At 43.2% G+C, this 17,954-nt stretch overlaps 1 protein-coding gene across 1 annotated transcript; it reads right to left on the bottom strand.

Annotated features, from left to right (window-relative positions):
- Positions 1-15,806: 15,806 nt before the first annotated feature.
- On the bottom strand, positions 15,807-17,294 carry LOC135384559 (uncharacterized). Its single transcript, XM_064613755.1, has 2 exons — positions 16,058-17,294; positions 15,807-15,811 (listed from the first exon to the last, which is right to left on the bottom strand). The coding sequence occupies exons 1-2, from the start codon at positions 17,292-17,294 to the stop codon at positions 15,807-15,809; spliced, it is 1,242 nt and encodes a 413-aa protein (XP_064469825.1).
- Between the last annotated feature and the right edge of the window lie 660 nt (positions 17,295-17,954).

Genomic DNA, 17,954 nt, shown 5'->3' with positions numbered 1-17,954 from the left:
ATAATAGCTACACCATATCAAAACGAGAAACGATCACCACATTTAATCAAAGAAGATATTCTTAATCAATATGATTATAAACAAAATTATAAGTTGTGTTATAAAAAGTCTAATATTCCTATACGTGAGAACCATCAGTGCAATAGCGGGAAGTCCTGATAGTTGTATGTAATTAACTGTGAACAGCAGAGACCCCGGAAGACTATGGGACACGAACACAAGAGGAAATAAAATCTATACCACTACATTGATTAATCAAAACAACATAGTAATCTAACATTCAGAAAATCAGAAAAAATTAAAATCAGAAAATAGACATGTTAAAAATGAACTTCACCACATAGCACGCTCCTAGCCAACAACCAGACCTAATGATATCTGCCCTGATTTGTTGAAGACGGGTGCCAATAGATGTATGGAAGACCACGGAACACGAACGACAAGAGGAAATAAAATATATACCACTACAAAGAAGTTTTTCTTAATCAAAACAACATAGTAATCTATCATACAGAAAATCAGAAGAACAAATCAAACTCATCAGAAAATAGACATGTTAAAAATGAACTTCACCACATAGCACGCTCCTAGCCAACAAACAGACCTAATGATATCTGCCCTGATTTGTTGAAGACGGGTGCCAATAGATGTATGGAAGACCACGGAACACGAATGACAAGAGGAAATAAAATATATACCACCACAAAGAAGTTTTTCTTAATCAAAACAACATAGTAATCTATCATACAGAAAATCAGAAGAACAAATCAAACTCATCAGAAAATAGACATGTTAAAAATGAACTTCACCACATAGCACGCTCCTAGCCAACAAACAGACCTAATGATATCTGCCCTGATTTGTTGAAGACGGGTGCCAATAGATGTATGGAAGACCACGGAACACGAATGACAAGAGGAAATAAAATATATACCACCACAAAGAAGTTTTTCTTAATCAAAACAACATAGTAATCTATCATACAGAAAATCAGAAGAACAAATCAAACTCATCAGAAAATAGACATGTTAAAAATGAACTTCACCACATAGCACGCTCCTAGCCAACAAACAGAACTAATGATATCTGTCCTGATTTGTTGAAGACGAGTGCCAATAGATGTATGGAAGACCACGGGACACGAACGACAAGAACACAATAGGAAATAAAATCTATACCACTACAAAGAAGATATTCTTAATCAATACGATTACAATCAAATTACAAGTAGTATTATAAAAAGTCTAATATTCCTATAAGTGAGAACCATCATTGCAATAGCGTGAATATCTGTCATAACATTTCGAGCGCAATAGGGAATTTCAATTTCATATTCCAACATTACTCAACTTTTAATTTCTTATTAAGTGAACAGCATAGACGTAAGGAAGTAACGAGAAACAACACAATCAACAGCTACAATTAATAGAGAGCCAAACCTGAGCACCATCCAACACATAGAGAAATAATAGCTAATCAATCTATCAAAGGCGAAATAGCACAGACTTAACGCTACAGAGGAAAATAATCTATCATTGAACCATCATAAAATCGACCAATACACGATCTTCATTCTAACAAACACTACGAAGCTTGATGGAGGTATCCAAGACGTAGGAAATATGCACTGTTTTCACTCTTTTCCTCAAAGCCAGGAGACTTTACGTCTCTATCTATGTGACCATAGCACCGCGCATGCTTTATCACTCAAAGGGTTAGAGGCTATATTACTTCGTCCAGCAAACGGGGCGCTCTAGAGGTCAGATAAGAGAGTTCAAAGGCGATATATTTTATTGTGCAGCGCAAATAGATGTCGATATCACTCGCGGGGGTCACTACCTTTTTGCATCCTTTCTCTGAAACGGAAATCTTTCGTCAATGTGGTTGACAAGTCGACTAAGTTTGTAGAGATGCGATATTGTTATTGAACATGTAGAGAAAGTCCAAATTATTAATTGGTAGCAACGATACTCAATCAAAAACGAGAAACAAATTTAATTGCATCAATTTTTGTAATATCTTGCAACACAAATTTCTAATGAAGCACACAGAAATATCAAATGTGAAATGCAACACAGAGTTATGAGGCATTCCTATCTTAGAGGTACTTACTTATGTCAATCGAGTGAACAATTGAAACAAATACAAGACAATAATTATTTCGGGCAGTAAGTTCACAACTCATAGCATATCAGTCGAGTGAATACTTGAAACAAAATCAAAACAATAATTCTCACGACAGGTGGAGATTATAGCATTCTAAACCAGATAATAAAATTTTAATCAATAAAATAAACATAGATATGCTTTTAATTAAGTGTAGACGTGCACTTGAAAACAGAAGAGACAGTTGCTCTACATTGAAAAGATGGACAGATTTTGTACTCGATACCATAAGTCATGGGACGATGTGATAAAAAAACTGCTTCGAAAAGGAGGAGCCGCGAGATGATTTCATTATCGCTGCATTTCAATACGTCCTAGATATGGTTGTATTCCGAGATATGGTACAAACTACAGAACTGAATCTGCAATAATTTATATGCGGAATCTACAATACTTATAAAAATATCTCCACATCAAGGTCGGAAGGGCCCCTGGGATTGCAGGCGGAGTTTTTGAGGTTTGCTAACGAAGAATTGAAATACACTAGACCAGATGTAATTGTAATCATTGCAATGGGCATTGCGTTCATCAAGAAAGCAGTCGGATCAAATTATCATATACAAGCGGTCTATATCGCACGATTCATTACGGATTTGTTGAAATTACAAATATCTGAGATGGGAAGTACATAAAATCTTATCACTTGATATATTCCACTACCACGGCAACGCAATTATTTTATACTACCAGTCGCTGCAAAGATGTCGAATGAGCAGAAGTTCAATATTGTCGTGCAAGGTCTGATGTATTATCGCCTGTTGAAACTCAACAAACATATCAATTGCGGTGGACCACCGGACGATTTTCATCTAATACTCTCTTGTACGCCATTCAAGAATCTTCATACAAAGAAAGGAAACATCAATAAGAGACTGTGCAAGTTCATCGCGACAAAGTGCAAGTTGTTGAAGCAATACAAACACGGCGACAACATAGCGCCTGCGCGGGTGACCCTTTCTTCGAGTTTTAAGTAAATTTCGTTCAGAAAATATTCCTAACTTTTAATATCCACGACATAAAGAATTTGCATTATGTTATAGTGTATACAGAAAATATCAATCCATTCGATTAACTTCCCTGACATCGTGAAAGAGTGCTCGTCAAAGTGAGCGAACTAAAGCTTGCGTATTGTGAAATTACACATTCTACAACACTGATCATAAATCGCAACACCTGTTCAAATTTTAATTAAACTCTTACTGATGTGTGGTAGTCACCACCTCTCCTGAATGTGAATCGATAAATTTTAGCATTTAATCCACAATCAAAATATCTTGTATAGTATGTTTGAGTATATGCACAACTTTTTAATCTATATCTTTAGAAAAATGCAATAAATAGCGTGCAGTTTTGACTTTGAAAATTTAAAGAAGAAGATGATCTTTAGTGTGGAATTTGCGTTTTACAACGTTATGAGCTAAAGACTTATAAAATTAAAGTATGGCCTTTCCATTTGTAGTGCCCGGATGCTATGACACTAAAATAATGTGATAGTTTTTCTGTATGGCTACGGGAAATCTCGAGTATATTTTGTGAATTGGATCTACGTTTATGTGTGACTTGCGCTGGATCTGGTTATTATAAGTAATATAACATATCTTCCATTGTGTTTATGCATAACGCTCATCTTCATTGTATATTGGTTAAGCACTTCTGATGGCGGTTGTGTGATACGCTTCTCCCAAAATCTGATTACCACTTGGAAATTACTTCATATACGTTTGTGTGCCGTGTGTTACGAAGACTACGTGATTAGAAATGTAGACTTGGCCTGCACGTCATGCTCGTAAAATCTTTTGTTTGCATTGTGGCATCTGATAATAGATTCGCATTTCGGGAAGGCTTCGTATTATCTCCCAGGCACTGAACCCGAATGCGATTGTACAAGTCGATGACACTGTGTCGCGAACGCTTTGAGTTATCCCGCCGCAATCAGTTATCTTGCCTTATTTCCCGTTTTGCCATATCTTGGACGGCTCATTCTTCCTATCCAGTCACACAAACGGACAACTGTGATGACAAAAATATTTATTTGTTCCGCACTCCAATCGGGTTGCTTGTCAAAGACTCCTTTTCTTCTTCTTTTACTACGTCTGGGCTAGTGCAACTGATTGAGAAATATACATGCCCTGTGGAATCTAATTCATGAAATATGATAAGTTTTCACATATACGCTAGTGATCCTTTTTGTAATCATAGACTGATGTATCATGTCTCTAAATTTCAATGACCGATCCTTCTCCAGCAATTCTATCCTTCGGGTGTTGAACTTGTACAGAGTGTAGTCGAGTAAAACCTATTTGGTGCATGACGAAAAACCCGAGACTGGGAAAAAGACGAAAAACAGACGACACAACACAAAGTCTCAAACCAGATAACACAGAGGGGACAAACGGAACAAAGCTTGCATCGTCTTTTTCCCAGTCTCGGGTTTTTCGTCATTGATCTTAGCCACCAGCTCGCTTGCTTTTTAACCATTTTATCCCTATTTGGTGGTCAGGTCTCGTTCCATATGAGAATTCTTACAAAAATTGTGGAATATTCGTTTCCTTAGCGATCACTGTTCTCAGTCTAGCCATGCTAAATGCAAGGTGTTTTTCATTGTGATGCGCAGAATTCATTATAATGATGACAAAGATTACATTTATTGTTTCAGTTATACACTTGTTTATTTCGATAAATTACAGTTCTATTTCAAACTCTGAAGTTTTCGTTTGTTGTCTTCATTGATGAATTCCGAAGACATTAAATAGTTTATTCTGATTATTGGGCTGTTGAATCCAGCGTTGATTAACGCAGGCGCTATGTTCTCGCCGTGTTTGTATTGCTTCAACAACTTGCACTTTGTCGCGATGAACTTGCACAGTCTCTTATTGATGTTTCCTTTCTATGTATGAAGATTCTTGAATGGCGTACAAGAGAGTATTAGATGAAAATCGTCAGGTGGTCCACCGCAATTGATGTGTTTGTTGAGTTTCAACAGGTGATAATACATCAGACCTTGCACGACAATATTGAACTTCTGCTCATTCGACATCTTTGCAGAGACTGGTAGTATAAAATAATTGCGTTGCCGTGGTAGTGGAATATATCACGTGATAAGATTTTATGTACTTCCCATCTCAGATATGTGTAATTTCAACAAACCCATAATGAATTGTGCGATATAGACCGCTTGTATATGATAATTTGATTCGACTGCTTTCTTGATGGACGCAATGCCCATTGCAATGATTACAATTACATCTGGTCTAGTGTATTTCAATTCTTCGTTAGCAAACCTCAAAAACTCCGCCTGCAATTCCAGGGGCCCTTCTGACGTTGATGTGGAGATATTTTTATAAGTATTGTAGATTCCGCATATAAATTATTGCACCTTCAGTTCTGCAGTTTGTACCATATCTCGGAATACAACCATGTCTAGGACGTATTGAAATGCAGCGATAATGAAATCATTTCGCGGCTCCTCCTTTTCGAAGCAGTTTTTTTATCACATCTTCCCATGACTTATGGTATCGAGTACAAAATCTGTCCATCTTTTCAATGTAGAGCAACTGTCTCTTCTGTTTTCAAGTGCACGTCTACACTTAATTGAATGCATATCTATGTTTATTTTATTGATTAAAATTTTGTTATCTGGTTTAGACTGCTATAATCTCCACCTGTCGTGAGAATTATTGTTTTGATTTTGTTTCAAGTATTCACTCGACTGATATTCTATGAGTTGTGCACTTACTGCCCTAAATAATTATTGTCTTGTATTTGTTTCAATTGTTCACTCGATTGACATAAGTAAGTACCTCTAAGATCTGAATGCCTCATAACTCTGAGTTGCATTTCACATTTGATATTTCTGTGTGCTTCATTAGAAATTTCTGTTGCAAGATATTACAAGAACTGATGTAATTAAATTTGTTTCTCGTTTTTGATTGAGTATCGTTGCTACCAATTAATAATCTGGACTTTCTCTACATGTTCAATAACAATATCGCATCTCTACAAACTTAGTAGACTTGTCAACCACATTGACGAAAGATTTCCGTTTCAGGGAAAGGATGCGAAAAGATAGTGATCCCCGCAAGTGATATCTGCATCTATTTGCGCTGCACAATAAAATATATCGGCTTTGAACTCTCTTATCTGACCTCTAGAGCGCCCCGTTTGCTGGAGAAGTAATATGCCTCTAACCCAATAAATGAGTGTGTAGCCCAATAAATGTGTGTGAAAGTGATAAAGCATGCGCGGTGCTATGGTCACATAGATAGAGACATAAAGTCTCCTGGCTTTGAGGAAAAGAGTGAAAACAGTGCATATTTCCTACGTCTTGGATACCTCCATCAAGCTTCGTAGTGTTTGTTAGAATGAAAATTGTATATTGGTCGATTTTATGATGGTTCAATGATAGATTATTTTCCTCTGTTGTTGTTTACGTGTCGCCGCGTGTTCCTCTGTTCTTCAGCATTAAGTCTGTGCTATAGCGTTAAGTCTGTGCTATTTCGCCTTTGATAGATTGATTAGCTATTATTTCTCTATGTGTTGGATGGTGCTCAGGTTTGGCTCTCTATTAATTGTAGCTGTTGATTGTGTTGTTTCTCGTTATTTCCTTACGTCTATGCTCTTCACTTAATAAGAAATTAAAAGTTGAGTAATGTTGGAATATGAAATTGAGATTCCCTATTGCGCTCGAAATGTTACGACAGATATTCACGCTATTGCAATGATGGTTCTCACTTATAGGAATATTAGACTTTTTATAATACAACTTGTAATTTGATTGTAATCGTATTGATTAAGAATATCTTCTTTGTAGTGGTATAGATTTTATTTCCTATTGTGTTCTTGTCGTTCGTGTTCCGTGGTCTTCCATACATCTATCGGCACCTGTCTTCAACAAATCAGGGCAGATATCATTATATCTGGTTGTTGGCTAGGAGCGTGCTATGTGGTGAAGTTCATTTTTAACGTGTCTACTTTCTGATGAGTTTGATTTTCTCTTCTGATTCTCTGAATGATCGACTACTCTATTGTTTTGATTAGGAATACTATCTTCTTTGTAGTGGTATAGATTTTATTTCCTCTTGTGTTCGTGTCGTTCTTTGTTCTGGTTGTTGGCTAGGAGCGTGCTATGTGGTGAAGTTCATTTTTAACATGTCTATTTTCTGATGAGTTTGATTTTTTCTTCTGATTTTCTGAATGATAGATTACTATGTTGTTTTGATTCAGAAAAACTTCTTTGTAGTGGTATGGATTTTATTTCCTCTTGTCGTTCGTGTTCCGTGGTCTTCCATACATCTATTGGCACCCGTCTTCAACAAATCAGTGCAGATATCATTAGATCTGGTTGTTGGCTAGGAGCGTGCTATGTGGTGAAGTTCATTTTTAACATGTCTATTTGCTGATTTTGATTTTTCTTCTGATTTTCTGAATGATAGATTACTATGTTGTTTTGATTAACCAATGTAGTGGTATAGATTTTATTTCCTCTTGTGTTCGTGTCCCATAGTCTTCCAGGGTCTCTGCTGTTCACAGTTAATTACATACAACTATCAGAACTTCCCGCTATTGCACTGATGGTTCTCACGTATAGGAATATTAGACATTTTATAACACAACTTATAATTTTGTTTATAATCATATTGATTATAATCATATCTTCTTTGATTAAATGTGGTGATCGTTTCTCGTTTTGATATGGTGTAGCTATTATTTCCCTACATGTTGGATGATTGGCTCTATATTAATGTTATGTGTTGATTCGAATTATTTCCTTATGTCTGCGCTATTCACTTCAATCGAAATTGATTAGTTAGATTTATGTCATGTTGGAATATTAAACTTAGCTTCCATATTGTGCTCGAAATTACTTACATCTATCAGGTTCTCACGTCTCAGGCTTTTTATAATAAATCCTCTTTGATTAAATGTGCTATCCCTTCTGATTCATTGAAAACGTGTGTGATTACAGTTAATAAAAATATTGTGTTTGATGTGTGATACCTATTCAATGCTATTCTATCATACCTTTAATAAGTATATTCTTTGTTACCTGTATTGTGTTCCTTCTGCTTCAGGCTTCTGGGTGTTTCCCATTCACACAGAGTCACAGCATAATTCCTTGCACTATTGATTTTAATAACTATATTTTCACTTGTACTTTTGTGTATGGCTATCCTTTGCATGTCTCTGCATGTAAACTGCTCACCTGTTGTATCGGAAAAAATATGTGAAGTCGGCTCACGTATAGCCAAAGAAGTCTGCCCAGGCTGAAAAATACGCTACGATGAGCGCACGCGCAGCCGTCCCCCGCCGATAAGCACGTGGACAACCCTCCGCACACGCGTCGCGCGGGGAAAATACGTGCAGGGCTCAGGGCAGGGGTCAGGGGTCCAGGTTTCTAACTCTCACCCCTGTAGTTTCTCAACCACTACATACTACTTTCTTTTTAATTATTGACTTCAGGGAGCACATTGCATATTAAAGCCTGATGTCCACATGATGTGCCCGAGGCACTGATGAAGCACAAATGTAATCACAGAGCGCGCTACGGACCTAAGTGTTTGACCGTTGTCATTTACTGCAAACCACAAATGGTCAGCAAAAGAGCGTCAGCGACGTTGATATTTCTACCCTCACTTAACGTCACAGAAGAACGTCATACACAACGTAGGGAACCCTTATCGCGGTATGTTTCACTATCTTTGTTTTGTATTTAATTTTTGCTTTATTTTCCTCTTTCATGTGTTCGGAGCCGCTCGCCGTATCACTCCTCTCATTCTGCTGGGCACAGCTCTAACCTTCCGCGGTATGGCAAGCGCTGATATGTAGCGGTGATGTACGAAGCTCCTTGCAAGCAAAAAATAAAATAAGAAAAGAAGGATCGTGAAAGATACCGCGAAAACGGTTTTCCAGAATTGCGTGTGACGTCTTTCTGTGGCGTTAAGTGAGGGCCGAGATATCAACGTCACTATCACTCCTTTGCCGATTACATGCTGTTCACAGCAGACGACGGATGTAAAATACTCAGGTCTGCGCTGTGATTACTTTTGTGCTTCATCAGTTGTTTGAGCGCATCATGTGGAGATCACGCTTTAACATCGCAATTGCAATGTGCTCCGTAAAGTCAATAATTAATAAGTTGATCAAAATATATCTGTTAATTAGTGCCTTGATTGAGAAAAAAATACGGGTTCCTAGTAGCAGCCCCGTCGACTAATATAATGACAAAAGTAAAAGCGTTCTAAGGCAACTCCCCTTTTTATGAAAATTTGTATCAGATAAAATGAAACACCCTGTATAACACGCACCTTACAGATAGCTCGTGTCGCCGCATACGGCGTCGATATGCGGCATTAGTGCTGACAATTACAAACTTAATAATCGAAGCAGAAAATACACAATACACCCTTTGGCATCGTCTCCAGCAGCGGTCAGCACCGACTCGCAGCAATACCCCAAACAAAGCTCTAGGTACCATGACACCCTATTGTTCATGATCTACGTCACGTTTTGTCGGAACGTAGCCTCATTAGTGTACAATCAGTCAGTCAGATTTCAAGGATTGAGGTCAGCTGTATGCCCTCGGGAACGCCGGTGTCATCACCCTGCGTGCATGGTCACTGGCTGTCCTATGCGGAAATGCATCGATGTACACCACGTGCTCATAGATAACACGCACGGTGGGTTTTTTTTTAACTTTTTTTTAGCTTAACATGCGTGTTATACACCTATAGTACCTTACTCGCAAGAGTATTCAAGATATGTAACTTAAATACTCTACTCAAGTTACTGTACAAGTCTGCGTCATAACTTTCGCGTCGCACGGAGAAAGAATATTTCGGGAAAGTACAGTGTGAGAAACGTCCGTAGATTGCAATGTCATAAATTGATTTCGAAGGCACAGGATTTAGAGGCACTCTAAAGTACGCTGCTGCAACTATTTGGGGCACCCTGAACTGAGTTAATTTGTTACTGGACGTTTTTCACATACACGTCGCAACCTAGCGGCTCTCCAGCGAATCACGCTCGGCGCGAGCCACGTGTGGAGCGCAATGGACCGAAACCGGTCCAGAATGGGACCAACGAGCTCTCGCCGGTCGTGCGGTCTCCTCGCTGGTCCCCACTTCTGTTGCAGTGTTGCCAACCTGCATTCGCATTTTTGTCCCGGATTGGGCGAAAAATGTCCCTAGATTTCCCAAGACTGCGAGTTCGTCGGGCAGCGACCCATATACTCATTGAACTACAGGCGACCCAAGCGCAACCTTGTCCTGTGGTGACAAGCGAGTCGGAGAATGCGAATAAATGCGTGAGAGACTTGTAATTGCTTCGTGATTTCATGGTACACTCAACATTTCATAATAGTTTCTCTCCAATAACAAGCAAGCAGGAGATGCCAAGGGCGACTTGGTGAGAGGCGGTGAGCAGAAAGGAAAACAAAGGCATGTTTCCCTGTCCGGCGAGCACATGGGCGCGCCGGTGTTGAAGTACCTGCCGTTGGTGATTGGGAAAATTACGGTACGGACTGAAATCAGCAATCAGCCGAAGTCCTTCTGTGGTGGCGTTTTTCCTTTGCTTGAGCCAGGGAAAACTGTATATCATGAAGTGTGACTGCAGAAAAATCCCCTAGATTTCGAAAGAAATTGTGTTTTTCCCCAGGGAGCCTTCAAATCTCCTAGATCTAGAAAATTTCTCTAAAGTTGCCGGCACTGTTCTGTCGTCCTCATAATGCGCCATCTAGTGAAGAGGGAGATAACCCTCTTGGGCGCCTCAAGGTCATGCGCATCCGCATAGGCCGTTGTGACCGTATTGAAAATTCCATAAAAAATTCCACCAAAATTTGCGGGTGGTCCATAACTTGTACGAGGCGGGGAAACATGAAAACAGCATCTTGAACCTGGTACCGACTCTTTCACGGAGATGTCAAGCGTCTATATTTTGAAGGTTCAGGGAATGCCACTAGTAGACAAAACTCCATGAGGTGAAGGAGTCATGAACGGACGCTATAGGACTGACAGATAATAGCTCTACAAGGTAACGCTATACCGCCATCCCTAAACCGGTCAGCAAGCATTAGTAGTCCTTCTATGCGAAAAGGCTTGGGACAAATGTCTGCCCTTCTATGGCGCAATTCACACGAAATACATGCAGAACCAAGCGTGTATTTTTTTAAATAATAAAAGCTTTCTATACGCTATGTGTTGTTCATCCGCAAGATGCTAAGTGCGTGCCGCAGAAGACGGGCAAACCCTGAATGGTCTCTGGGGCAAGAACATGCAAAGAACTGTCGCTCCCGATTTTCAAATGGACATACCGGAATGAGAAAAACGACAGCGACCAGTCAGCGGTCGTCTTGCACAGACAACGATAGAGATAATTCGTGTGACTCATAATTGTATCACTCATATCGGTGATATGTCACTCATATCACTGTGATAACGTGTGACTCATTTATTTGCATAGAACTGCACTCTAAAAAAGGGGGAATAAATATGAGAGTAAGAACAGCTTCACTCCCTATATTGCCACTTACCACTCGTTCTAGTCCCCTGGTACCGAATTTACTCCTCAGTCCCTAAACTTCGGGAAAAAAATCGTGCATTTACACCAGGAATAAGGGGCTAATATCCTTGAAGTGCCTCTCCTCCAGAGAAGAACTACAGTTAGCCATTTTCTTTCTTAGAGTGTATATCTACGTATATTGCGTTAGACGAAAAAAAAGAAGAATGTCGAAGTCACAAAAGTATGCTTGAGAATGGAAGACGTAGGAAGCATCCAAAATTTAGAGATTTATTACAAGCTCAACTTCTCTCGGGACAACTCCCCAGTTGTCAGTGGAAACATCGAAGTAGTCCTTGCAAGTAGCGGTGAAACTTTTCAGAGATAGCCCAATGTAAGGCAACTGCCGTGGCACTTTCGAGCGTGGACGATTACGGCAAGGAGCTCCACCACAACCGCATCGCCTGCACAACCAGGAGCCGCCTCCGCAATGACCATTTTTTGTTCCCTCTAGCACTTGTTCAGGTAGTTTTGCTTCGTTACTTACGTAATGGTTACTTACGCAATCCATCTGATTTATTCTTAGCTATGACTACGTATCTTCATGTGTCTATTCTTGTGTCTAAATACATCTAAAAATGTTCTGAAATCCGAAACAGATCACACAAAAGTACACCGAAGTGACTAATACCCCTATTACACGGCCAGCGTTCGACGACCGTTGAAACCAACTGCCTTGAAAAACGCGCGTTGCGCCAGCAAGCACGTAATGTGTCAACTCCTAAAAGGGCATTGAATCCAATTAATCCATTGAATGCACGCATCTCTTGGCCCATATGCTGGAAGCGCGACGGATACAAAAAGCCGTCCATTGACACATCTGTAAATTGGCCAGATATCACTGGGGGAACTTTGCTTCCCCCCTATCTCCGCGTACACCTCTGTCCCGAATATGGATGGTACTCAGAGGACTAGACGAACCTGTTACCCAGAGAGACCCGTTCCGATCACTCTCCGTGACCACAGGAAGTTCCGAATTACAGCTGGCAGAGGAGTACTGCGGCAGACTTACGTCAGGCTCAGCGGCAGCCCGTGACATCCCGGTTGTTCCGGACCCACCAACTCAGCCCTCTCTGGATCAACCGTTCTCCCTAATGGAACTGGAATCGCCTTTGCGTCGCTCACCAATGCATACATCCCCCGGGGCAGACCTTGTCACCTCAAGGCTCTCCACAACCTCCCGCTGCGTGGACAACAGCTGCTTTTACGGTTACTCAACGAGTCTTGGTGCGCTGGCGCTGTGCCCCAGGAGTGGAAGGTGGCGGTTGTTGTTCCCATCCTGAAACCCGGAAAATCACCTCACGACATAGACTCCTTTCGGACGATAGCCCTTACTAGCTTGTGGCGAAGATCATGGAGCACATGATTCACGCATGGTTGAGCTGGTACTTTGAAACCACGAGGTACTTCCCCGAAGCCATGGCGGGCTTTCGGCAGGGAAGATCGTCCATCGACAACATGGTTGAGGCCGTGTCTAGCGTTCAAGAAGCAGGGTCTGAAGGCCAACTCACAGCCGCTGTTTTCCTGGACGTCATGAAAGCCTATGACAGTGTCCTCCACAGCGCGGTCGTCGCAACGCTGCAGGAGTCTGGTGTCGGGGCCCGCATGACGGCATGGATCCGCGACTTCCTGTCGGATCGGACTCTATTTGTGCGCACCACGCAAGGTGACACAGTCCCGTTCCCAGTCCATCGCGGCGTACCGCAATGCAGTGTGTTAACTGCGCTCCTATTCAACCTCATCATGGCTTCACTTCCGACGCACTTGTCTGAGCATACCAACATTACAATTTACGCTGACGACATTTGCATATGAACCTCTGCCATGCGGCGTGACGCCATTCAACATTGCTTACAAGACGCCCTGAACACCATCGTGTTATACCTGGCCGATAGGGGACTACGTGTCTCCCCGAGCAAGACAGTCGGTATGGCGTTTACCGGGCGGTCATTCGCCCGCTACCCCGAGCGTGTCTGGACTTGCCTAAGACGACCGAAATATACTCAGTCCTTGCGGAGGCACGTGGACCACCTGCAAACATCCTGCGTGAGAGGGAGACCCTTCGAGTCTACACGCGGATCCTAACGCGGCACCCCTTCCACTATCTCCGACTCATAGGAAGTGACTGCCCCGACTCTGCCTTTGGTGGCGCTGTCGACCGCCTGCGGTTTGTTGTGCCCCAGCCTTCTTGTACTGTGTCCTTTGCCCCTCCTTTGTGGGCACTCGACCGGCCCTTTCACCTTTCTCCCTACTGGAGAGTAATATTACTCTCCGGCGGGGAGAAGGGGTTATGCTACTCCCTTGAGGGAGTGAGGAGACACCCTTTTGAGATTAATTGTACTCTCCAAAAGTGTGTTATATATGTGGCAAGGAAAGGAGTTAAAGTACACCCTTTTTTTAAGAGTGTACCACTCACGGCATCAGCTTGCCTCCTTCAAATTCGTCGATGGTCTGCCTCTGAAACCCGCCACTTCATTGCAGACGCTATTCGATGCAACACCTTTCTTCGAGCCATCGACCCCGCGATGCAACTTTACCCCACCCAACACCTTACCAGGGCTGAGGAAACCCTCCTTCTTCGCCTCCGCCTTAACGTCGCCTACACTCCGTCACTCCTGCACAAGATGGGCCGACGCGGCAACGCAAACTGCGATGCCTGCGCCGCCATCGCTGACGTAGCCCACCTCCTGCTAACGTGCCCGACGTTCTCGGCGCCCCGTGCCCCCCTCGCCCGACGCGTCCAAGCCTTGGGCCACCATCTGCTCTCGCTCGCTACACTCCTTGGGCCTGTCCCGCGCCCCGGGCAACGGGATGTTACCAAGGCACTCTTCGAGTACCTCAAGGCCACCGAAATGATGACCACCCTCTGAAGCACAGCCGGCAAGCCTCATCGCCCGCAGCACATCGTTGCCATCGCGGCTTTTCCCCACAACTTTTTTTTAAGGAGTAGCAAGCCGGTACTTGCCTGGCTGACATCTCCCTTTGTGTGAATAAACATATACCCCCCACCCCCCTCCCCCACCTCCTAATGCTGCTCGACAGGTTCTGATATTAACCGTTGTGAAGCGGTGTAGGGTCCGGTGGCTACCATGGGGAAACATCCCATGCCATCATCACTTCTCCTTCATTTATTGTTGTTGTTGACAGGTTGACACGACGCGTTGGTTGGTTGGTAAAATAACAAGGGGAGGTTGAATTCGCGTAAGCGAATTCTGCTACCCCGAAAAAAGAAAGACGGTAGACCCCAAAGCAGAAAGAAAGGAAAGGAAAAGAAAAAAGAAAGGAAACTGTACGATTGCACCACAGAAGGTGCGAGCGCACCGCAAAAGTTCACCGGGGTGAGCGTCTCGACCGCGACCACGCAGGACCGAGCGCGCCGTTCACATCAAGGATCATAGTTATGTCCACGCACCGTCTAGTATAGGGTTTCTAGTCGAGATTTCCCAATGAAATTGACAAGAGCATTGAAGGCCGCGTCCCTGTGGTTAGCGTCCCATACGCCTAAGACTTTCGCTATGCTGAAGTCCCTGCTGTCGAGATTGCCAAGGGTCTGTCTCAAGATGCCTCTTTGTGCAGCATGTTTCGGACAATGCATGATGATATGTTCAGTGTTTTCCACTGTCCCGCACAGTAGACAGTTGGGCGAGTCCACCTTGCCCACTTTATGAGGAAACTGGCGACCATAGGGCACATTCAGGCGTAGACGATGCAGGTGAGTTTCTATGTGTCTGGGCGTTTTTGAAGGTATGGTAAAATTCAGCTCCGGGTCTACACTCTAAATCTTTTCACACCTTTAAAGGTGTAATAGCGTGCATGGCGTACGCCTTTTTCGGTGTAATTTTGGTAACATCATAAAGGAGCACGGTTTCGCACAAATTTTCTTTACTCGAGCGTTGTCTGTCCTCCAAAAATTCAGTCTTCCAACATCTCAACATTGTTCAACAGTATTGTAGACACCTGCGCGTGCTCGATTATCGGTAGCGATGCATATATGCATTTGCTCGTACCTACGATATCGAAGACATTATGAAAGCAAGATTTGCACTGACACTTGATCTTTAGTAATGCTTTCCGAATTTTGTAAAATATCATCCTGGAGATGCAATGTTACGCAACCATGTTGAATGTGCATAGCGCACACCTTTAAAGGTGTGAAAAAGTTTACAGTGTAGCGTGCGCAGCAGTGACGGACCACTGTCGGCTTGGTGCCATTTTGTCCTGCGGATGTCATCAGTCATAGATTTTAGGAGAGATTTTATGTCCTGCTTAGAAAACGTGACAAGATATTCTGTCGATGACAGGTGTGAGATGTTCGCCATTTCGTCCGCCTTCTCTTTACCACTTATGCCAATATGGCCAGGTATCCACTGAAGAATGACGTCGTGACCGATGTCTGCGCACTTGCGATACCCTAACAGGAGGTCTCGTACTGTTGACGCCGTACGGCCTTTTTCCAAGAACGATGAGATAGCTTCAAGGCCGGCTTTGGAGTCGCAGTACAGTATCCATTGCGCAGGCAGCTCGAGCGTGGCAAGGTAAGTCATGGCTAGCTGTACGGCTACCAGCTCCGCTGTCGTCGATGAGGTCCTGTGAGACAATCGTGCTATGCCTTCCCTATTGTGCTCTGGTATTACAAATGCGGAAGCAGACCCGGATAAAGTCGTGGACCCGTCGGCGAAGATGGCTACACGACGTTTGTGCCTTTCCATCAATTCGAGGCAGTGCTGTCTCATGGTCAAAGGCGGGAGGCTTGACTTTCCCTGGCTGATCCCGGGTACGGTGGTACAGATAGGAGGTGTCTGTATCATCCATGGAGGGTGTGGGTCCGTTTGTTGCGGCCGTGCTGTTGGCAGTGTACGTCGATATGGAGAGAGTGCTTTTAAGAAAGAAGAGTTTCGGCGAAGCAGCTTCCGCACCAGGGGATGGTGATCATGCTGAGTGCACATGTGAAGGTAATGCCGAACCGTTTCACGCACCCTTAGTGCCTCGAATGGAGGTTCTTTGGCCTCTGCTACGGTCAGTGTGTTAGAGGTGGCGCTGGGTACCCCAAGGCAGACCTTCAAATTCCTTGCTAAGACGCCTTGCAGCATATTCTCCGACGTAGCGCAAATGTTGTTCAGAACTGGAAGGTGATACGCTGCCATTTGCTGGATGAGGGCTCTGTGCACAGTGAGTAGTGACGACGTTGACATTCCCCACCGGGGCCCCGTGAGATGCCGTAGTATGTTAATCCGAGTGTCGGCTCTGCCCTTCAGATACTTGGTATGGGCGGCCCATGTTAATTGTGCGTCGATTATAACTCCCAGAAAGCGATGATGTGAAACCCGTTGGACTGGCTGTGTCGAGAGCTGCAATTGGAAGTTGTTCATCTTTTTCCGTGTGAAGGGTAGGAAGACAGTCTTTTCGGGAGATATGTCCATTCCCCTCTGTGTCAAGAATGCTAGCGTACAGTCGAGGGCATCTTGAAGCCGCCGTTGCAGCGCTGGTAACTGCACGCCCGATGTCCATAGGCAGATGTCATCGGCGTACATACTGATGTGTATATTTTTGTGCAGGTGCTGTGGAAGGTCCGCCATACCCACATTGAAAAGCAACGGACTGAGAACGCTGCCTTGTGGCACTCCACTCGGGAGGTCTTATCTGTCGCTGTCTCCATCTTCTGTCTTCATGTATACAGACCGCCCTCGAAGAAAATCCGCAACCCAACGTAGGGTCCGACCCTTGATCCCGCGAGCATACAGTTCATGGACAACATGGCTGTGGATTACCGTGTCATACGCTCTTCGGATATCGAGGAACACTGCGACCGTAATCCGACCCTCGGCGCGTTCTACAAAGGTAATTATGTCCAGGATCCCGTCCATTGTGCACCTGCCTTTGCGAAAGGCAGTCTGGGAATTGCTTCTCCGTCTCTAAAAACCACTCCAGTCGGCTTAAAACCATCTTTTCTAGCACTTTACATACACAGCTCGATAGACTTATTGGCCTGAAGGATGATAAGTCTCGGGGTGATTTCCCTGGCTTTGAGGCCGGGATGATCCTGGCTACTTTCCACGATGTGAGAAGTTCAGCATCGTACCAGCTTTTGTTAAAGATATCTAGTAAAGTCTTCTGTGCTGCGACATCCAGCCATCACTCTTAAACCCGTACCTTTTATTGTAACTTTTAGAAACATGTAACTTCTGTATAGACGTAGATTTCGAGATTTCTTATAGGTTACACCACTGTAACGTATA

The sequence above is a fragment of the Ornithodoros turicata genome, chromosome 2 (assembly GCF_037126465.1).
Source record: "Ornithodoros turicata isolate Travis chromosome 2, ASM3712646v1, whole genome shotgun sequence".
NCBI lineage: Eukaryota > Metazoa > Arthropoda > Arachnida > Ixodida > Argasidae > Ornithodoros > Ornithodoros turicata.
This window is presented reverse-complemented; position numbering and strand designations above follow the sequence as displayed.

Excerpts from the sequence above, each read along its gene's own strand:
- LOC135384559 (XM_064613755.1), bottom strand. The coding sequence starts at position 17,294 with ATGGCGGACCTTCCACAGCACCTGCACAAAAATATACACATCAGTATG.